This window comes from Chrysochloris asiatica, unplaced genomic scaffold (genome assembly GCF_000296735.1).
Source record: "Chrysochloris asiatica unplaced genomic scaffold, ChrAsi1.0 scaffold00042, whole genome shotgun sequence".
NCBI classification, from domain to species: domain Eukaryota; kingdom Metazoa; phylum Chordata; class Mammalia; order Afrosoricida; family Chrysochloridae; genus Chrysochloris; species Chrysochloris asiatica.
The window spans coordinates 21,581,266-21,603,634 of record NW_006408560.1 but is presented as its reverse complement, the minus strand read 5'-3'; the positions used below and the strand labels follow the sequence as shown (position 1 = coordinate 21,603,634).

General features: G+C 43.4%; 2 protein-coding genes across 2 annotated transcripts; both read right to left on the bottom strand.

The window, feature by feature from the left end:
* Nucleotides 1–384: 384 nt before the first annotated feature.
* USP21 (ubiquitin specific peptidase 21) lies at nucleotides 385–5,466 on the bottom strand. The gene is made up of 12 exons (XM_006861666.1): nucleotides 4,867–5,466; nucleotides 3,979–4,038; nucleotides 3,672–3,792; nucleotides 2,986–3,097; nucleotides 2,640–2,795; nucleotides 2,132–2,196; nucleotides 1,783–1,886; nucleotides 1,513–1,599; nucleotides 1,186–1,259; nucleotides 871–983; nucleotides 671–785; nucleotides 385–475 (listed from the first exon to the last, which is right to left on the bottom strand). The coding sequence occupies exons 1-12, from the start codon at nucleotides 5,464–5,466 to the stop codon at nucleotides 385–387; spliced, it is 1,698 nt and encodes a 565-aa protein (XP_006861728.1).
* Nucleotides 5,467–7,867: 2,401 nt separating this feature from the next.
* UFC1 (ubiquitin-fold modifier conjugating enzyme 1) lies at nucleotides 7,868–11,885 on the bottom strand. The gene is made up of 6 exons (XM_006861665.1): nucleotides 11,763–11,885; nucleotides 9,188–9,255; nucleotides 8,891–8,954; nucleotides 8,494–8,570; nucleotides 8,159–8,249; nucleotides 7,868–7,948 (listed from the first exon to the last, which is right to left on the bottom strand). The coding sequence occupies exons 1-6, from the start codon at nucleotides 11,883–11,885 to the stop codon at nucleotides 7,868–7,870; spliced, it is 504 nt and encodes a 167-aa protein (XP_006861727.1).
* Nucleotides 11,886–22,369: the final 10,484 nt, after the last annotated feature.

Genomic DNA, 22,369 nt, shown 5'->3' with positions numbered 1-22,369 from the left:
GCCCCCATCTGTTCTGAGAGAGAACTGGGGGCCAGGTAAACTCCAAATCAGTCCAGTTCTATATTCCCACTCCAGCCCTCAGAGTATGAATACAAATAAGGACATCACCTTTTCTTAATAAATTTATTCACAAAAAGTGAGACTGCAGAGGGACTGGGGTCTGTACACAGGCAGGGGTCTGGTGAGTTCTGTACATGGGGTTGGGAGACAAGAAGCCTCCAGGTGGTAGGGTAATTCTTAATAAAAAAAATAATGGGAGCTACAATCACCTCCTCCCCCATCCCCGAATAAAAAGACACAAAAATAGACGTCTCTGAGGTAAATGGGGAGTCTGGGACTTAAGGGTGTCAAGGGATTCACAGGTTCTGGGGCTTCAAAGGAGTGTCACAGGCACCGGGGTGGCTCCTGCATCAGTTGGTAGAACAGCACATAGCCCTCACTGGATGCCACCTGGTTTTCACTGACAGGGGAGACACTAGGAAGAAGAGAGACGGGAAGGGATTGTATATTCCCTCCTTTCATAAGACTGAACCCCAGAGCACCGATGAAGAGATCAGGAGATACCTGACCTCTCCTATAACCAGATTCCAGCTCTCCTGGAGCTCTGTAAAAGGGGAGGACTCGGCTGCAGTGGAAATGGGGCAGGAGTTTGGTAGGAGGCTGTTCTCACCGAGAGTCATTGTAGACATGCCAACCAGTCTGGCACCGGCACAGGGCTGTGTAGTGGCCATAGTGGACGCTGCCCGAGTGGTTGCAAAGGGCATAGAGCTGGTAGATGGGGCTTCCTGTGGAGTTAGAGGTAATCAAGTTCTACTCTCAGAGCTGTTCTCTACTGCCGGAACTCCTTAGGATCCTCTCCACTAGACTCACCTGATTTGTCACTGGCAAAATCTCCTAGGCTCAGTCGTTGCAGTGGGAAGTCTACACCTACTGAACTTTTCTTGATGGAGCCACGGGAAGCAGAAAATCGATTCAGATCTAAGCTGTGGTTAAGGAGCATTTGGGGGACCTCTGAGAGGGGCTATAGTCCTGAATATTATCCTCTCCCCTCCCCCAACACAAATTGGGAGCATGGTGCAGAAAGGTGGGGTGGTAGGTGGCCAGGGACAACACGGAGAAAGAGGGCAGAGACTAGATGGGAGGTATCCTAGGAGAAATAAGAATTTAAGGATTAGGATATGAAGCACGAGGATTCTGGGGAATCTTTGTACTGTCAACTTTTTGGTACTTCGTGTTTTCTGCCGACATCGGTCACACACCTAAATAAATGGCAAAAAGTATTACATTAATGTGTTCCTCACCTCAACTGGCTTTTCTGACACACATACAAATTCACTCTGCTCTCAAGTACTTCTGCACCCTCTGGACCTGGGAGTACTAGAACGTTTCTGAGACTTTGACACAAGCCCAGACATTTACATATCCCCCATACCAAGGCATTATGCCTTTTACCCACATGAAGTCCTGCCTGGTCTCCCACCATTACTATACCCCTGGTGAACCCCTACATACTGGGGCATTCTCCGACTCCAGCTCTTCTTCCTTGGTGAAAAGGCTGAAACAATCCCGCAAAGAGACTTTGCCCCCAGCAAATCCTTTCTGAGGAAAAAGGGTAAGGAAAGTCAGCATGTCCCAAGTGTCCTTTTCCTACTCTTCTCAAGCACCCAGGCTTCCATGTTGCTCCATTCACCCTCAGCATTCCCTCCCACACTCTGCAGATGGGTAGGACTGCTTTCACAGAACCCATGTCCCATCTACTTCTGGAATTCTATGGAATCCCACCTTGGGGATGGGCAGGGACAGGTCACAAAAAACCTCGAAGGTCGTGGAGCGATACCCACAGGCCTGGCACTTGAGGCAACTTTTCAACTGGCCCACAAACAGGTCTAGACAAAAGCAAAGGGACAGGAGGATACATCACTGTTGAATATCTGAGATACTTTCTTGAATTCCCATCTCTTCCCACTCCTTTGTCTGGCCCTCCCTTTCCCACTATCAAATTCTTCATACCATTTCCACATTTTCATCATTCAGTCTTGTTACCACACCTCTTGATAGTATCACTTTTTTTCCTTTAAGTCTGCATGCCCCGCACATGAATATTTCGCCATTACTTTACCCCATTCCATACCCACAATCTTGCTGTCCTCTCGCTCCAGGTAACGCTTCCACATTAGGTTGGCTCGGTCATCATCACTATCACAGATCAAGCAAGTGGGGAGGATCGATGAGACAGTAGGAACATTGAGTGCTCCCAACACCACTTAGATGATCCACAAAGCCCTGCACCCTATCCAACCCCTGGCTCCTTCCCTAAATTTCAAGAAAGAATCAAAAGGAGTAATACTTCAGAGAACCTTCTGGGAAAAACTGAGGTGAGAGGAGAAGAAAGACATGCAGGCATAGTTACACATGCTGTCTTCCCCTCCCTGGCTGTACGCATCTTCATGTCCCTTGTTTAAATAAATTATTCCCTCCTCCCCCAATATGGTGCCATCCTTAGCAGTATTCTCTGTCTCCATTGGCACCCTTCCAGCTTCCCTCCTCCCCTCCTGCACTGCTTCTCAAACCATTTCTTAGGTTTCCCCATACCCTGCATCCACAGTCCTGACTAGCTTAAGAGGGGGAGCAAGCTTTACCTTAGCTCAGGTTCTTCTAACAGAGCCCCTCCTCGACGGGGTGGTGAAGGGGCTGGGTTGTTGGCCAGGATTGGAGGTGCCCGGCGGCCCCGTCGGTTGATTTCTAGATGTAGCCGTTCCATGAGGAGCTTCAGGAATTCTTGGGCATCCTGCTGGCTACAGCCACACAGAGAAGATGGGCAACTGAGCCCCTCCAAGTTAGAGACACTATCCCCTGCCCAAGCATCAGCTCCCACTTTCTGGATGAAGGACAGCTCTAGGTTGAAAACAATGCTGCCAGGGTTCCTGCATGGCTCTACCCCCAGTCATGGCAGGAAGGAAATCCTATACCCTCTAGCTCTCCCACCTGTATCCAGAGAAGGAGGGAACATATTTCTGGAAGACTGCTCGGAATCGAGTAGGATTCACAGCTTCGCAGGAGTCAGGGTGCCACAGGGCACCAATCACATCTGCAAAGGCTATTGGGGTAGGGATGGGGAAAGGAAACAAAGGTTAATGACTAGAAGAGGCTAGCAAGAGGAGACTCAGGTGGTAAGCAAGCACTGGGAAAAAGGGATGCAACTGCCAGATTAAAGGGTTGGGGGCCATCAGTACTGACAGATTTATCTGGAAGGCAGGGGTGGGGAACATCTGGCCCTTGGGCTGTACTGTTGTTGTTATGCGCCGTATACAGCCTGAGAAATCATTTGGTCTGGCCCTGCCAAGGCAACCACAGTGCCAGCCATCATGTTGCTGTTGTTGTGAAGTGCTAAGTTCCAACTCATAGCAACCTGTATGGGGTTTCCAAGGAGCATCTGATGGGTTTTAATTGCTGAACTTGTGGTTCACAATCCAGTGCTGATCCTACAGAGCCATCACAATAGGGGTGAGTTAATTAAAATGTATGACCAAATATAGCAGGCAAATTTTTAGGTTGATAATTTTGTATGGCCCATGAATGATATTATAAATTTTGGCAGAAAAAAAGAATCCCCACCCCTGATGTAAGGGAAAAGAGGACTTAAAAGGAGGGAACAGGAATGGTTGCCTCACCTTCAGTGAGCTCTTGAGCTCGGCCCCCTCCAGGCACCTCTTGCCTAAAGTCCCTTCGCAGACAGAAGTCCCGAAGTGGCCGAGTGCTGCTCAGACACTGTAGCACGGCATTGAGGAAGCACTGGGAAAGTTAGGGACACTGCCATTATCTCCCCAGACCAGTGCCCCAGGAGCATTAGGAAGGCTTCAGTGCTCTCCTTCCAGTCCCCATCCCCTTCCTAGGTCAGCAGGTCACCCCACATGCTCCCCACTCCCAGCACCATTTCACTTTCCTTTTAAAGAGCTAGGAGTGGAGAATGGCTCTTACCGTGTTCCCCAGATTGCGGAGGCCAACATGACCAGAGCCTAGGAGCAGCGTATGATGAGCCTAGAAGGTTAGAGTACAGTCAGCAGTTCCCATATATACTACCCACCACTTTAACCTTTCAACAGCATGCTACCCACTGCCTCCCCACCCCATCCATGCTTTACCCCCAAACTCTACCCTCCTTCCCTCACTTAATTTTCTGGTCTCCCTACCTCACTGGCCATGAACAGTAAGCCCATCACAGCTGAGTGTACCACGGACTCAGCCATGGCTGTCCCACCTGTCCCCCACTTACTCCTCTGTCCAGCTAGCCTGCGCTGCAGCTCCTGGGGCAATTCCCCAAGCACTGGCATGGCTGCCCAGCTGCTCCCAACTCCCACCTTGCTGCCCCCAAGACCCCCTCCTGCCCCCGTGGCCCCTGCCTGCACCCTCTCCTGCTGGCTCCAACTGCGATCAGCCTAGCTCAGTTAGCTTGGGAAATAGGCAACTACACTAGCTCAGATGTTCTGAGGACATCTCTCTTCTGCTCCAGAGATTAATTAGGCCCCAGCAGAGTGTGAGGGGAAAAGGTACAGCAAGGGAAAGGAAGAGCCTAGGGACTCAAGAAAGAATTCCAAATAGTTGGGGTAATTCTCTGGGGGCTCAAACAATATACCATGCTGGGGAGTCATGGACAACCCAAAAATGGGTCTATGAGGCTCAGTGGCATTTAAATAAAGGAGAGGAAAGAGTCCAAAGAGCTGCAATGATTGGCTGAGAGAGGAAACTGTGGGGAAAAATGGGCAGGGAACCCCATTCTGGTTAAAAAAAAAGCCATATTCTGGCAAGAAAGCTGGGCGTATGGAGGAACATGGGCATGGAAGGCCAAATGTGCTGGTAAGTCCTCACCATCTTATCCTCCGAGTAGAAAGGCTCAGAAGACCGGGCAGATATCACGTGAAAGGAGCCATGTGAGGTAGGGGGCTCCGTTCGAATGCTGAGCAGGGTTGGGGGCCCAGGAAAGCCTCCAAGGCGGCGGAGAGAGGTACTCCGTCTCAAAGTGGGTGGCTCAGGCCTGAGTGCCAAGCGACTCAGTGCAGCCCCCAGCTCTCCAGCAGCACGGTGTCCTCCCAAGGCAATGCTCATTGGGCGCAAGTCACCACTGCTCACAGACTTGGAACGAGCTAAGTTGGTCCTGGATGGGAGAGGCAGAGCCACAGTTGGAGGTGGTGATCCAGGCAAGGGAACCCCATGATCTGCCCGAAGAGGGCCTCTGGAACGAGAGCCTGAGGTCCGTCCAGATCCTAGCTCCAATTTCTTGAGCCGTTCCTCATGGACACCTGGTCGGGGAGGCAGAGGTCGTAACATAGGGTTTGGCCCAGAGGCTGGGTTGCGGCATTCCTTGCTTCGGGCCCGCGGGGCAAGTGGTAGCTTGGATCCCACACGGGTCTGGACATTAACAGGTGGCTCTCGAGTTCGGCCCAGGCGATGCTCAGAGGCCTGGGGCATTGTGGACACCACAGGCTGGACCTGGCAGGAGAAGAGATGGTCAGCATGAGTATGGAGAGAGGTGGGAACTTGGCTTCCATATTAACTTCTACAAGCTCTGAGTTTTTTACCAATTATGGTATCCTCAATACCTCGGCTGTGTTTTACACAGAGTAAATAAATACTTAGTATCTACTGAGTAAATAAACGAATGAATGATAGCAGCATGTGACTTTGATGGTTTCTTTATCTCCCACCCACTCCCTACAGAAGATAGCTTTAATGGAAAACCAGCGATAGTCTATATCTCTAAGGTCTTTCTAGTCCATAATCTCATAATATGGACCCCTTATAACAGCATCGGGAGAAAGATAAGGTTTTCTGCTCCTGTAAAAATTTTCAGCCTCAGAAAACCTATACAGGGTCGCTATGAGTCGGAACCCACTCCAGGGCGCTCAGCAGCAGCATACCTATCTAATTAAGTGAATGTGCCCCTGATCACTTAGGACCTCTGGTCAAATGGAAGCTACAAGAATAACAGCCTAAAAGACAGCATTCCACCATCAGAAACCTGCTCATTTGGGCTGCAAAGGAAGCCCACTATACAGATGACTTATGATCCACTCCCTTGCCCATCCCCGAACTCCGATGTGGTGTCGGGGGTGAGGGGGACAGTAATGAGGATGGAGGAGGTACAACTCCTTGCCCCCTAATATCCGCAGCACCTCTCCCACCCCAGCAGGGCTTTAGCTGGGTCCGCCCCCCTCGAGGGCAGAAAGGCCGAGGCCGCTGATTGGCTACAGGGTCTGGCGGCGTTTTCCCGACGGTCCAGGGAAGCTGTCCCGAAAGTCCAGTTCTCCCAGGCCCTACTGGGCCCCACCTTGCCTCCGCCTTTATGGAGAGAGTACCCTTGGGTCTAGAGCAGCCTTCCCTCGGCCCCCCACGCCATAATGTCCCAGCCCATACCTGTCCCCCGGTGGGGCGGCGGGGGAGGCCAGCCGGGGCCAGGCCCCAGCTCAGGGCCACCCCCTCCTAACCCCGTGCAGCCCCCCCGCGGGCCCGGCTACAGCTTTAGCCGCAGCTGCCTCCCAGATCACTCCCGCCGCAGGCGCCACCGCCATCTTTGCTGGTCCCGCCCGGCGCCGGGCCACCGGCTTCACCAGCTCTCAAAGCGCCTGCGCAACCACACTCAGAACCCACCCACCTACTTCCTTGGCGCTTGCGTGAAACCGCCCCCTTGGTTTCACGGCTAACACCATGGAAACACAGCCAACATTAGGACCAGCAGTTCCCAACGCTACCCAGAATGCTCTTTCAACCCCTGCTCCAAAGCAATTTCCTAAGCACGGTCCTGTCGCCCGTTCTCATGGCCCGTAGGGATGTAGATGTGATAATCGTAGAATGGCCCCCAGGCTTGCCATACAGATCCGTCCAGACTGCAGGGGTATGCTTATGGGAAACTGCAAGGCCTGAGTGCATCCTGCAGACCAGGAGAGAAGCATCCAGCACTCCACATAAGGTTAGGAATGTAGGGAGTACTGGCTCTGCAAAACCCTTTGGCCTTCCAGACCAAAACAACGGGGCGTTGTTAAGTGCTGTCCAGTTGGTTCCGACTCATAGCTACCCTGTAAAGGGTTTCCGAGGAGCGACTGGTGGGTTCAAACTGTCAACTTTAGGTTAGCAAGTCCAGTGCTTATGCTACAGTGCCACACCAGGACCCAGCATAGCTCACAGTAAAAGGTCAAAAGGCAAATCTTAGCAGCAGGGGTAACAGTCTGAGTTCCCTTCACTCTCCAGATCCTGAGAATCCTTGATATCCCCCTCCCTCTCAACTTGTTATTAAGTGCCGTCGAGTCGGTTCTGACCCATAGCGACCCTGTATTGGGTTTCCAAGCCGACCTTGCAGTTGAATCCGACTTTGCAGTGTAGCACATTAACCCAAAGCACCATACCAGGATGCCCCCTCTCAACTTACTGAAGCTATATGTATATGTGTGTATATATATGTATATATATATGCCTGGGGGCTTAGCTTGCTCACTTGTTAACAGATACCAATGAGAACCACAGACCACCAGAGGAAAGAGCTTTTATTGATGGATTGTACACAGAAACCAAAAAGACTATGTCTCCGCTTTCCATTAACCCTTATCCCTCTAGGGTTGAACACCTCTACTTGGGCAGGGGCTCTAAATTGCCTCTTGGTTTTTCCTTTCTCTCTGCAGCCTAACTTAGAAGTTCAGTAGCAATACTGCTTTGTTTTGTTTTGTGATTTTCTCCAGCAATGCCTTCTGTAATTATAGTAACAACTAGGAATGGAGGGGATAGGGGAGGCAGTTGGATGAGTAAGACAACTGACACACAGGAAAAAGAAACCTAGCCTATCAAAGGTTCCTCTATCCTGCCTCAGTGACTTGATGCTTCATTGGTTGCATTTCTCTTTATGCTGGATCACACCCTTCTGAATCAGATCTGGGATTTCCACGGCCAGCCACGGACCAAGCTGCAATATAAGGGAGATCCCGTGGTTACAATCACCCTTTCAAAACGTCTTGGCCCTTCAGAATCTCCTTCCTAGAGAGGAGTTTTGGAGGTAACATTCATTTCCCAAATAAGACAAAACTTGTTGACTTTCAGCTACTCTTCTTGTACTTCTCAAGGCATCCCCTCCTTCTCTCTCCTACCCTTTATATATAAAATACACCAAACTTACCCCCAGAGCCATGAGATGAGCTAGTCCAAATTTAGGCACATTCCTGGCCCATAAAGGCTTGAAATGATCAGTCAGGCATATTTTGCCACCCCTATGAGAGGAAGATGAGGAAGCTGTTAGCCTGTAAGGTTTACCATAAAGCACAGTAGTCTCTTGGGACACAGGAAGTCTACTAGTTATCAGAATTGAGAAAAAAGTCAACTACCTACTTTACCCAGGCTTGGGAGAGGGAGGCCTGGAGCCCCTCTAAGTCAGCACTCTCTGGGAAAATCTCCTGCCTTCCAGAATTCTTCCCTAATGTCTTCTCTGACCCTTCCCATCTACTTCAATCCTACCTGTACATCTTTGCTGTCTTTCCATCCAGTTCAGGGACTGCAATTTCTGGAGCAGTAGTGGGATATGTGACAGGAATCTGGAGGAATGATAAAGTTTTATGAAAGAAAAAATCAGGATTTTAAAAAGAGAGAGAGAGGAAGAATCAGGATAGAAAAGTAATCTAATTAGACATACATATTTCTTGGTAGAACTGAAATGCTCAGCAAACTTCCCATGTAGCATGTACAAAGGGGAATTCTGGACATAGAAATGACTGTAACTTATGCTGGCTTCAACCTCAGCTTTTCCCTCCCATTTAAAAAGTTTTCTTTGGTTCTTCTGAGTGAGGTTAGCTTGTTAACAATCACCTAGTTCCTCTCCTTTAACCAGCTTTCACATGTCCCACTCCACACTCACATCAAACTCGATGTCAAACTCATATTTGAGGAGGTCATGGATGTACCAGCATTTTCCAAACCACCTGCAATAAAGAGCAAACCTCAGTCCAATTTATCCATTCTTCCCACACTTGAATGATATTTTGTAGACCAATGGACTGGGGAAACTCATTGTAGGATAGAGATTAGGGAACTCTGGAGCTGGGAAAATGAAGAAAGCTAAGATGAGGCAGGACTCCCCTGGAAGTAGATTTGGGGAAACCAAATAAGTCGGGGAAGACTCCCTCCCCCATAGATCCCAAGAAAGTCACCTTACCGAGTCCCTTCCTTGTTAGATTCCAGTCGGAACCAATCATTGTCAGCATTTTTGTTGTTCTCCACATACTACAAAAAAAAGCGTGCAATTACTTTCTCTATTATTATGTTTATCCAACTTTTCTCACATAAATGGAAGACAAAGCCCCACTGGCTAATAGGGGGTTAGCCCAGAGCAGAGCAAAGAATGCTTGGGTTCCCCTCATTTTTTGTGTTGCTGTCTAGAAGATTTCTGGTGTGGTGATGTACGAGCCACACTGGACTTTGAACCACAAGCAGCAGTTCAAACCCAGCAGCTGCGACTTGGAAACCCTGTACAGGGTAGCTGTGAGTCGGAATCAACTCGACAGCACTTAGCAACAGTAGATTCTTACTCAGAGCAACCCTTAAGGGCAGAATAGAATTGCCCCCCACAGTTTCCAAGGTTGTGAATCTTTATAGAAGAAGATTGCCATAGCTTTCTCCTGAGAAGCAGCTGGTGGGTTAGAACCACCAACCTTCTGATTAGCAGCCTAGTGTTAACCAGTGTCACCAGGGACTTTCACTCACTTTGATGTTAAGTGCTGTCAACTCATAACAACCCTGTATACGGCTTTCAAGGAGTGGCTGGTGAGTTTGAACCACCGACCTTATGATTCAAACCAACCTTGTAGTCCAGTGCTTTATTCCACAGCACCACACCAGGGTTCAAGGGCTCACTTTAGCAAACACTTAAGGCTTGAAACTACCAGCTGTTCCACGGGAGAAAGATGAGGCTTTCTGCTCCCGTAAAGATTTGCAGCCTCAGAAACCCTGTACAGGGTCACTGAGTCGGAAACGACTCCACGACACTCAACAACAAGACTTGATGATGTAATCTGGGCTCTCTTCAAACTTCAGGTAGTATCTGTCCTCAGTCTATAACAATTCATGGTACAGTCTTTTCCTGGAAGACTTCATATAGTCCTAGTTTCACTAACACTCACATGCTAATGACTATCTACCAAAGCTTCCTTTTTTGGTCCAGACCTTTTCTCAGAGCTTCTGACTCCAATATCTAATAGTGTATTGGAAATTTCTAATTTCATTTCACAAATACCTTAAACTCAACATTTCCACCTGGAATTCACAATAGTCCTTCAGATCTGTTTCTTCTGTGTTCCTAATCATTTACTTAGTCACAAAAGCCAAGAGCCTAAAAATCATCCTGACCTCTCTTTCTTTTATGCTACTTGACCGATTAATCCTTCACAATGTCCTGTTGATTTTACTTTCTGAGGTAGTCTTCAAATCTATCTCCTCTCTAACCTCACCACCATCATTTTCCCCCAGTCACATTACTGAGCTTTTTAACTTGTCTCCTACATTCAAAACTCTCCCTTTCAATTCTATTTTCCTTTCTACTACTACTGTGATTGATCTAACTCCAAATCTATGTTACTCCTCTATTAAAAACCCTTTAATGGCATTACATGCCTCCAAAATAAAATCCAAGTGCTGAAACTTATCTGAAGCCTCATCTACTAGTCCCTGTTCCACATTTTATGCTTGAGAAACTCTGAACAACTTGTTTCTTCATAGACATCAAACTGTTTTAACTTTCTATACCTTGGTTCATACTGTTCCTTCTTCCTTGAATGCCTTCCTACTCTCATGTATTATTATCAGGCAAACTTATGTTAACTCTTTGTTGTTAAGTGTCATCTAGTTGATCCTAACTCAATAGGACCCTGTATAGGGTTTCCAAGGAGCGGCTGGTGCGCTTAAAGACGATCTTGCAGTCTAACGCATTAACCCACAGCGCAACACCAGGACTCCAAGTTAACTCTTTCAGTCTAATTTAAGCATCAGCTTCCAGGAACCATTCATTCCCAGATCAAATCCAAGCTAGATTAGGTATCGCTCTCTCATGCTTTCAAAACATCCTACCAATCTCTTTATTTTTCTACTTAAACACTATAAGTACTTTAATGACTTCCTCAATAGGCTCCACCTTACTTCCATGGGATACAGTAATGTTTTTTGATTGAATGAATACATGCGGTAGGAGAGCTGCTAGCTTGAAGGTTGTTGCTTGAAGGTAGAGGAAAAAAAAAAATCACTGCAAGGAAGACAGTTTTGGTCTCTTCCAACAGATGGGTGTTTAGATAGAAAACTGCTCGTTTCAGTGAGCTAAGTCCCCCAATTCTCTGCAACTAACACCTAATTGTATTTTCAATCCTAACAGCGTGTTCCTCGGGAAGAAAAAGGTGCGGAGAATTAGCGACTGGGATGGAAGGTCCCGGGGTATCTTTGACCATTTCCCAAGAAATCAAATACCTGAAGTCGGAGAGACACGTCACGTTCCAGGGAGGCGTGTCACTAAAAGAACTGCCACTGTCAGTTAGAAACTCTGATTCCACTGTGTTCTTAACGCTAGTTTCTTTAGACTCTTTCCCATTCTGCTTACTTAGTCCCCGAAAACGCCCCGTTTCTATGAATTTGGGGTACTAAATTGCGAAGCGGAAACGGCTTCACACGGAACCTATTCGTGAAGACACTTGATTTATTACCCGCAAATCCTTTACGCCGATGTCGGCCAGAGAAGTACTACTAACCCGGATAAGGGACTGATATTCCTCTTTTAGTCGCTGCACCCACAACTCACGATCTCGCGGCCCGGCGTTAGTCTTTAGTACCGGGATCTCTGACACTACACGTCGGGTAGCCTCATCAGCCATCTTGGACCAGGGCGCAAGAGAAACTCGGAAGTGATGTTGCCAGCAGCTTACACTCAGGGTAACGCCATCTTTACTATGGGAAGATGGAGAGTTAGACTGTCTGAAGACCTCCCTGAAAGCGGTCTTATTTTTTTTAATAGCAAAGACAAATTTGTCATCCTGCTTGTGAGTGCAAAGGGAAGAGAAAAATAGAAAGCTGTTCTTCTGTCCTGAATATGGCATTTAACAGTAAAAAAATACTGCATACGTCTCCAACTTCCGCGCATGCTCAGAGAAGTAATAGCAGAAAACCCTTTTGGATAAGCTTCGCAAACTTGGCAAGTTGTTAGGATTTGCAGACTGTTGTAAGCAGTGTTCTAGAGTCCTGGTGTGGCGCTGTGGGATAAAACAGTGGATCCTCAAACTCGGTTTGAGCCAAAAGGTCGGCGGTTCAAATTCACCTGCCGCTCCTTGGAAACCCTATACAGAACCGATTCTATGGCACTATCAACAACGAACAATGAGAATCAATGTTCTAGTCAGTGTCTCCCTAAAACTGGCAGTTCGCCTGTTTCTGCTTAAAAGAAACTTCCTTAAAGTTGGTTCAGCCTCATAGATACTCTATAGGATAGAGTAGAACTGCCTTATAGGGTTTCAAAGGTTGTAAATATTTATGCAAGTTGTCCATAACATTTTCCTCCCCTGGAGCAGCTGGGGAAAACCACTGCACCACTATTAGTATGTGTGTGTGAACCAAACCCCGTTGTCATCCTGTCTATTCCAACCAATAATAATAGGATTGACTGGGGTGGTGGTTACATGTGGTACAGTCAGTTCCAACTCATAGTGACCTTATATAGGTTCTCCAGGCTGTAAATCTTTATGCAAGCAGAAAGCCTAATCTTTGACCTTATATAGTTTCCCCAGGCTGTAAATCTTTATGCAAGCAGAAAGCCTAATCTTTCTCCGGGGGAACAGCTGATAGTTTCGACCTGCTGGCCTTGAGGTTAGCAGCCCGATTCGTAATCGACCACTATGCTACCAGAGCTAGGGTTTCCAAGACTAATTCTTTATGAAAGATAACTGTTACATTTTTCACCCTTGTGGAGCAGTTGTTCCTCTGGTTAACCAAATACTTCTTATAAAGGATCCTTGATGGCGCTGTGGGTTAGGAATTGGGCTACTAACCTTAAGGTAAGCAGTTCAAACCCACCAGCTGCTCCTAGAGAGAAAGATGAGGCTGTCTGCTCCTTAAAGATTTGCAGTCCTGGAAACCCTATATAGGGTCGCCACGAGTCGGACTTGACTAGATGGCCGTGGGTTTGGTTTGGGGGTGGCTCTCTTATAAGCCACCAGTGTAAAAATGCACCAGTAAGACTCTGAATATTATATTGTTAGTTCCTTGTTTACCAATATAAATAATGTGTGTTGTTAAATGCCTTTAAGTCGTTTCTGACTCTTAGCGACCCTGTATAAGGTTTCCGAAGAGAGGCTAGTTAGTTTGAACCGCTGACCTTCCTGTCCAGTGTTTATCCTACAGCCCCACACCAGGACTCTTAACTCCTGGTAGCGTTTAGTTTGAGTTGTATCTTGCCTTTAAGAAACTACGTTTGTTTTAACAGAGTATGCAATATTTCTCTTAGACATCAAATTGTGTCAGAAACGGGAACTAGGAGGCTCCCTGCCTTTCACAACAACCTTGCAAGCAAAGCCCTTTGCCTCCCCAAATTCCCAGGGGTCGTCTGGGAAACTCGTCTCTGGAAAATCCCAACTTCGCTTTCTTTGCATTGTGTCGGGTTTTGGTCTCTTCAAACGTTTTTGCTGTGTATTCACTGCCATCTACTGGTTAGTGAATAAACCCGTTTGCTTTCCTCCTTAAAGAGCGGCGGGGAGTAGTCGGCTTGAGACTCGCTGCTCTTTTTGTTATCTTGGGTACACCTTAAGTTTTGTACATATCAGAGTTTCAGCGACTTTAGGTTGGGTGCACAGAAGAATTAAGTCTATTGATGTAGTGCACTTTCCGGCTTTCTGTAAATACAGGTAACTTAGGAAATGCCAGTTAAGTACTGACATGTGTTTACTACCAAGAGTTTAGCGTTTGACTTAAATAAGTTTAATACTTCCTAACGAGTTTATTAAATTAGTAGCCACTTTTAAAGTACTTTCCAATTAGAGATACTAGGTCTTTGCTGGCAAAATGAATTAGGTTAAAAAGAAAAACTAGTTGAGCTTGCGTTTCACCCTACTGGGATACTATTTTATTAAAATTCATGTTAAAACAACAACATTGTAAGCTAAATATGGCGGTTATATGTCGTGGAGTCAGTTCCAAATCATGGCGACCCTGTTTAGGGTTTCTGAGGCCTCATTTTCTTCTGCAGAACAGCTGATCCTTTCAAACTGCTGACCTTGAGGTTAGCAGGCGGACTGGTAACCTCTGTGCTACCAGAAGAGTTCCTTAAGCTAAATATACTAGAAGTAATTTTAAAGTTTACAGTAATCACTTTAAGATAATTGAGTTTCCATCAGCTCTTTTTTCTTCCATACTGGAAAAATCAGTTCCCATTCACATAGTCTTCTCTCCTCTGAGGAACTTTTTGTTTAAAACTAAGAAACGAGTTGTTTATTTGGTATGGTATTATATAAGCCTAGTTTGTTTGTTTGTTTAAACTGACCAAACCAGTGTTTTGTTTTATTCTGAGATCTAGTTTCTAGTCTAGAATATTGTATCTGAGTCTTTTATCAAATTGAAGGCCCTTATCAGTGTTTTCCATGGAATTGTCTAAATTCTTATTTTCTCTTTCAAGGAAAACTGCTTCTTATAGGGCTTTTAATAACTACTTTGCGAAACTTTAATCTTAATATAAATTGATATGTTTAATAAATTCACTGAAAAAGGGTAAATTCTTTAAAATTTTTCTCTAAAGGATCCTACAAGGCATTTGGAAATAAAATTATATAGTAACTTTCTACCTCTGGATGTTGTTGTTAAGTGCTGTTGAGTTGGTTCCAACTCATAGTGACCCTTAATAGGGTTTCCAAGAAGCTTCTGGAAGATTTGAACCACCAGCCTTTCAGTTAGCAGTGCAGTGCTTATCTTACAGTACCACACTGTAGCAGGTACTGGGTCCCAGCTCCCAGAGTATACATCTCATTCCAAGGACAGAGTCCACATTCAGGAGCTGAACAACAGACCTCCTCAGCCCCACGTGTTTATCACAGCTATCCTCCTCCAGTAGCAGACTCGCCTCTAGGAAAAAACAAAGCCTTCAAGGTTAACAACAACAGCAAGGTTAAAACTTATTTGCATCTGCTTCTGGAAACTGCCCAGCAGCCTAGTCGCTGCTCCCTCCCCACTGTATGAAGTAGCAAATACCAGCCTTGCACACACCCCTTTGCTCACTCTGTAACACCCCGAAGACCCAAACACTATATAGACTAGGGTCCTTCCTATAAACGAGGCTAAGTTTCTGGATAAGTATCTGCTGAGCCACAGGTCGGCACAATAAAGCCCTTCCTTTGTTATAACCCGCATGGTGTTGGCAACTCCTTTAGAGTGACTCAGGTAACACCACCAATAGTCTGCCTAACAAACAAAAATTCTGTGTTCCTGTTAATTTTTATGCCCTTGACTAAGAATCCTGGTGTTGTGCTGTGGGTTCATGCGCCAGGCTGCAAAGCCATTTGAACTGCATGGTCGGTCGGTGGTTCAAGCTCACGAGCTACTCCTCGCAATCCTATACAGGGTTGCTATAGGTCACAACCAACTCTATGGCACTTCACAACAACAAAACAAGAAACCAGGGTAGTTGGCTTTAGAAAAAGCTAAAGTTTTTACCTCTAGGATTGTTGGTAAAATAACTCAAAATATTGTCGATTTGATAGACTCCTGATAGTTTTAAACCTTGTAAAAAAGAATTTTTTTATAGCAACAAAAAAGATTTGTTTCCGTTTTATAAAGAGAAAATAATAAAAGGGTGTATTTATTTTATGAATTACATGAAGCATGTTGTCAAATCAAGAGAAGAACCAAATTTTCTCTAAATTAAATATTATGTTAAGATTTCCTTAAAAACTAAACAAGCTTACAGTATATCATAATTTTATTATTTTAACTGTAACTTCATTTCCTTCAAAGCCAATGGTCTTATTAGAAAATTTACGTTGTTTAAAAAAAATTTTTTTTTTTTACTTTTTATTGTAACTTGGGTGAAATTTCACAGAGCAGATCAATTTTCCATTCAAGAATTCATACACATTTTGTTTCTTGTCATTGATTGCAGTCCCCACAATGTAACATCACTAACCCCCACTTTCTCCCTGTTTTCTGTCTCCATTCCTTCTTCTTTCCTTATCCTTTTGAACTTTATCTTTGCGTAAATGCTGCTCATTTCTCTCAAATGGTTGATTATTCTAAGGTGTTCATACTTTTCTAGTGTTGTTATTCCCGTTATAGGCCTGTTCATTGTTTGACTGAAAATTGAGCCATGGGGATGAGTTCATTTTCAAATGTGAAGGCAACTAAGGACCATAGTTTTGGGGGTTCCATCAGTTTCTGATCAATAAGCCTGGTCTTTTTATGATTTTGAGTTTTCCATATTTTTCTCCCATTGTATCCAGGATCTTCTAATGTGATCCCTTTCACAGCAGTTGGTAGTGGTAGCTGGGTTTAAAGTTTCTTTTTCATTGACTTTATTTGACTTTGCATTACTTTTTCAAGTTACTTCCCATCAAACTTTTCACTTTAAAAAAATATAATGAATATGGGAAAATCAAGATTCATATCTGCCTCAGAAAAATGCAAAGAACATCTAAAATATGAAATTAGAGGCTAATAAATTCTTCATGTTATGCTGTAGGATAAGCGCTGGACTGCTAACCAAAGGTCAGTATTTCAAACCCACCAGTCATTCTTCAGAAACCCTATACAGAGGAAACTCTGTACCATGAGTTGGAACCAACTCAACAGCACTTACCACAACAAAGTTAACTTCGGCACACAAATGTTAGATTGTTTAAAACATAAAATGCAAAGCAACCATGAACGATATAATTACTAGAGACAAAAATAATAATCCTAGAAATAAGAAATAATATATTTAAAATATTCTTTTTAATGTACTGGCCTGTTACATTATGCCAATATATAGACATAGTCTTTCTTGTTAAAACTTGTATATCTTTTAAAGAAACAAACAAAAATGTTCATGCATTACAGAACTTGAATACCAGATTTTTCTATTGACTTAACCATTATAAATATTTAAAGACTTCAGAACCTCACTCTCTTCAACTATCAGAAAAAGCAAACAAGCCATCATAAAATTAAAAGAATCATTAAGAATTTCCTATTTTAATTTAGTTTTTTTTTTGCTTGTTTGTTTGTCTTCTTCCCCAGTAAATGCTGATTTTTCCCTTTTCATAACAGATTAACTTCCTAAGCAATCTTCCTTTTAGCAACCTCCAATATTCAACTGTGGAGTCCTGGTGACGCTGTAGCATAAGAACTGGACTGCTAACTACAAGGTCAGCAGTTCAAACCCACCATCTTCACCTTGGAAACACTATACAGGGTCTCTATGAGTGGAACCAATTTGCCAGCACTTCAACAACAGCAGTATTTGACTGCAGCTACATTGTTATCTCTACCTAATAATGATGATCATCCCCTAATAATTGCTTAAATTTTATTGAACAGCTTTTGTCTCCTAGGCAAGATTTATAAGAAATCCATCCCTAGGGCTCAGTTTTCAGCCAAATGGTGAGTTGTTTCCGGCTCATAGAGACCCTATGCACAAAAGCATGAAAAACTGCCTGGCTCTAAGTCATCCTCACAATGGTTATGTTTGAGCCTATTGTTGCTGCCACTGTCTGTTTTCCTCTTTTTAAATTTTTAAAAAATTTTATTAATATTTTTTAATGTTTTATTGTGAATTATGTGATAGTTTACATGGGTAAACATTAGCTTTACATTCATCCTATCCTATATCGTTACAGTGCCATGGTTACAATCCCCTTCATGTATTGTCAACCAACCAAAGGGTATACGCTGTAAGCCCACCCCCTGGTCATCAGCACACAGCCTCTCTCCCTCTCTGGGTCTAGAGTCCCCAGCCATTCCATCTCTCCATGTCATCTATCGTCTCTGCCTCCATCTCTGGGGTCTCTGTTTCTCTGGGTAGAGTCCAGCACTTCGCTCTTCTCCCTTAATGGTCCCAGGGTCCTCCGCTCCTGGACTACAAAATCTACCACTCCCCACCTTTTGCTACTAAACATGTACCTTTTTACATTTCCAATCTTCACAGTCAGTTCTGATAGTAATTATTCACTATTGTACTACATGAATGCTATCCACATCTCCTTTCATCAGTCCTGCCCAGACAGATTGGATGTTTTCCTCTTTTTTGCTGGCCCCCTACTTTACCAAGCATGATGTCCTTCTCCAGGGACTGGTCCTGCCTGACATGTTAGAAATATAAGAGACATGTCTCACCATCCTGGCTTCTAAGGAGCATTCTGGTTGTACTTTTCCCAAGACAGATTTGTTTGTTCTTCTGGCAGTTCATGGTACTTTAAATATTCTTTGCCAACACAATAATTCAAATGCATCAGTTCTTCTACAGTCTTCCTTGTTTGCTATTCAACTTTCACATGCATATAAGGTGATTGAAAATATGTAGGTGAAAGTTGGACAATGGCTTAGGTCAGGCATATTTTAGCCCTCGAAGTGACAACTTTCTTTACTCTTGATCACTTTAAAAAACTCTTTTGCAGTAGATTTGCCTAATGCAATATGGCATTTGGTTTCCTGACTGCTGCTTCCGTTAGTGTTGATTGTGGATCAAAGCAAAATGAAGTCTTTGACCACTTCAATCATTTTTCCATTTATTTGTTTCAGTTGTGAGGACTTTTTTTTTCTTTACATTGACGTGCAGTCCATACTTAAGGCTTAATTGTTGATCCTCACCAGTCAGTATTTTAAATTTTCTTCCCTTCCAGCAAGCAAGGTTGTATCATCTGCATATCAACTGCTTGTTAATGAGTCTTTCTCCAGTCCTGATACCATGTTCTTCATATAATTCAGCTTTTGACATTATTTGCCCAACAAAGTAAGTAAGTATGGTGAAAGGATACAACACTGATATATACTTTCCTGATTTTAAACGATTCAGTATCCCCTTATTCTGTTTGAATGACTGCCTCTTAGTCTAAAAGTATAGGTTCCTCAGCATAATTAAGTGTTCTGGAATTCCCATTGTTCACGTCATTATCCATAGCTTGTTATGACCCACACAGTCAAAACCCTTTGCATAATCAATAAAGCACAAGTAAACATCTTTCTGATAGTCTCTGTTTTCAGCCAAGATTCATTTGACATCAGCAATGATATTTTTAGTTTCAGGTTCTCTTCTGAGTCCTGCTTAAATTTCTGGCAGTTCCCTGTTGGTATATTGTTGCAACCATTTTTTAATTACGTTCAACAAAATTTTACTTGCATGTGATATTAATGATACTGTTCAGTGATTTCTGCATTCTGTTGAGTCACCTTTTTTGGGAATGGGCACAAATATGTATCTTCCAATTGGTTGGCCAGGTAACTGTCTTCTAAATTTCTTGGCATAGATGAGTGCATGCCTCCAGTACTGCATCAGTTTGTTGAAAGACAAGTCTATATAGTGAACAGCAACACTAGGGAATACACTCTTAGAACAGCAAGAGATCAAAAGGGCAGCATTTGTCCAGGAATAAAGATTAGAAGGCAAAAAGGGATAGGAAAGAAGGATGAATGGAATTGGTACACACAGGGAGGAAAGGTGCTGTTACATTGTAGGGACTGCAGCCAATGTCATAAAACCAAATGTGTATGAACTGTTGAATGGAAAACCAATTAGCTTTGTAAACTTTTATCCAAATCACAATAAAAAGTAAATAAATATAAACGATCAAATCCTGACTTGGAAATTCCTGAGCCCATGGACATTGACTTAGCCACAGAGGCTAGAGCTGAACTCAACTAGAGGAAAATAAAGAAATTTGATAGATGAAGCAAGTGTAAATTTCAACAGTTTTATAAACTTGACCTATACTTATGGATGTAGTAGCTCAAAATACCAACTGAGAAGGAAACAGTCTTCACATCAAGAATCAAACCTATCTCCTAGGTACACAGGGTTGATAGGGATGGGCAACTTAGACATTGGCTACCTAAAATGGGGGTGGGGTGGGGGTAGTATAAAGGCATGAAGTAGCTGACTTAGAAGTCTTCAAGAGGGAGTTTAGTTTCAGAGTGTGGGGGGGCGGGGGGGTGGGTGGGTAGAATCCCTACTGCATAATTTTCATCTTGTCTAGATGGGTCTGATGAAAGGAGATGGGTATAAGATTCTTTTATTCAATAGTGAGTAATTGTTATCATGACTAATTGCAATTGTCACAACTGTAAAGGTAGAAGTTGTATAGCAAAAGAGGGGGCAGTAGTTCATCTTACATTCCAGGAACAGAGGACTCTAGAATCATCAAGAGAGAAGCGCAGTGGGCTTGCAGAATGTGCTCTTTGGTTGTTTAAACATTTCTGTGTGTTTTTGTGTTCATCAAAAAAAAAAAAAAACCAACACACACACACACACAGAGGGAATAGAAGCAAAATACTGTTAAATGAAGCATGGAGAGGATTGTAATCATTGAAATGAAACAAAATACCATAGGTTGAGTGCAAAACCAATGTTATCCCATGTAAACTATCACTCAATTCACAATAAAAGTTTTAAAAAAAGAGAGATCAAATACTGATTTCATTTTATGTTCATGGGTCATATTTAAAGCCTGACCAAAAAGGTTATGCTGTGACCACATCTGCTGAAATCCTTGAAATTAATAAACTTCCTGAAGCCACTTTAGCTGAACTGATCATGCTCACAAGGGTTTGCAAATTGGCTCTGAACAGTTGATAAATATTTTTACAGACACAAGGTATGATTTCAGAATTTAGTATGTCATAGAAATAATGGAAACTCCTGACTTCTAGGACCTAAATTTTAAATGGCCCCTTCTAGAAGTCCTTTTGCTGTCATCAGAGATTACTGTGATTGAAATTCAGACCCATCAACCTAAAAGAGCTCCACAAACAAGAAGTTAAAGGGAATCACGTAGGTGATAAGAGTGACTAAACAGACTGTCCCCTAAAAATAATACAACCTCACTCATGATCATGATGAAAAGGAGGGAATAGCTAACAATAATAGTATTTTCTTTTTAGTTGGTGGTACACTTTGCTGCAACTGTTTATAAAAAGTGGCTTTTCAATGTCACATTCGCCTTCAGTTTAATACAGGCAAACCTCAACTATCTGCCTGAGAGATTTCTTCTGTTTTTAGGACTAATGCTTATACAGTAAGTTGGTTTTATTCACCTCCCACCATCGAAAGCTATAAATTTATCTTAATGATTCATAGGTCTTCTCACTGGATAGAAGCTTCACCAGTTGACAAGTTACTGCCACCTTTGTGACTAAGAAACTTCTTGAAATTATTATTCATTCCCACCTGGGGAACTCCAAGAGTCCTTTGTGGTAACCAAGGCACCCACTTTACTGGAAAATAAAGCAGTATGTAAAAAATGTCTTATTTTCAAATATCCCATTGTCCTTATCTTCCACAATCCTCTAGTCTAGTTGAAAAAACTAGCTAATGGTATAATAAAAACTCAACTAACCAAACTTTCTAAATCTTTGCAATTACTATAAACTAAGGTGTTGCCTCTGATTCTTTTAAAAACTATTGCATTTGGCCTTCACAAATTGACTCCTCTTGAAATTATTGCTCAACAGTCAATGGCCCTCCTTTATTGAACATCTTACTAAGAATCAAATTTTATTCAATCTGACTTATTCCAATATTACAAGTCCTTAATTCAATAGTCTAATAAATACTTTTCACAAGTTAAAAAACTCTTGATAACCCAAAGCAAGAAGAATCTAAATTACCTGATAATTCAGCCTGGAAATTATATTTATTGGGGGAAAAAAAACAAAAGATTATCTTGACAAAGGACCTATACAAAGAAAACTACAAAATGCTACTACAAGAAACCCAAAGAGACCTACAAAAATGGAAGCATGTACCATGCTTCTGGATAGGAAGACTTAACATTGTGAAAATGTCAATACTATCCAAAGCAATGTACACATACAATGCAATCCCAATCCAGATTCCAATGACATTCTTCAACGAGATGGAAAAAACAATTACAAACTTTATTTGGAAAGGAAAGAGACCCAGGATAAGCAAAGTGCTACTTAAAAAGAAGAATAAGGTTGGAAACCTCTCACTCCCCTACTTCAAAATTTACTACATGGCTACAGTGGTCAAAACAGCTTGGTACTGGTACAATGAAAGATACATTGATCAATGGAACAGAATCGAGAATCCAGAAATTATCCCATCCACATACAGCCAACTGATTTTTGACCAAGTATCTAAATATATCACATGGGGAGGGGATAGTCTCTT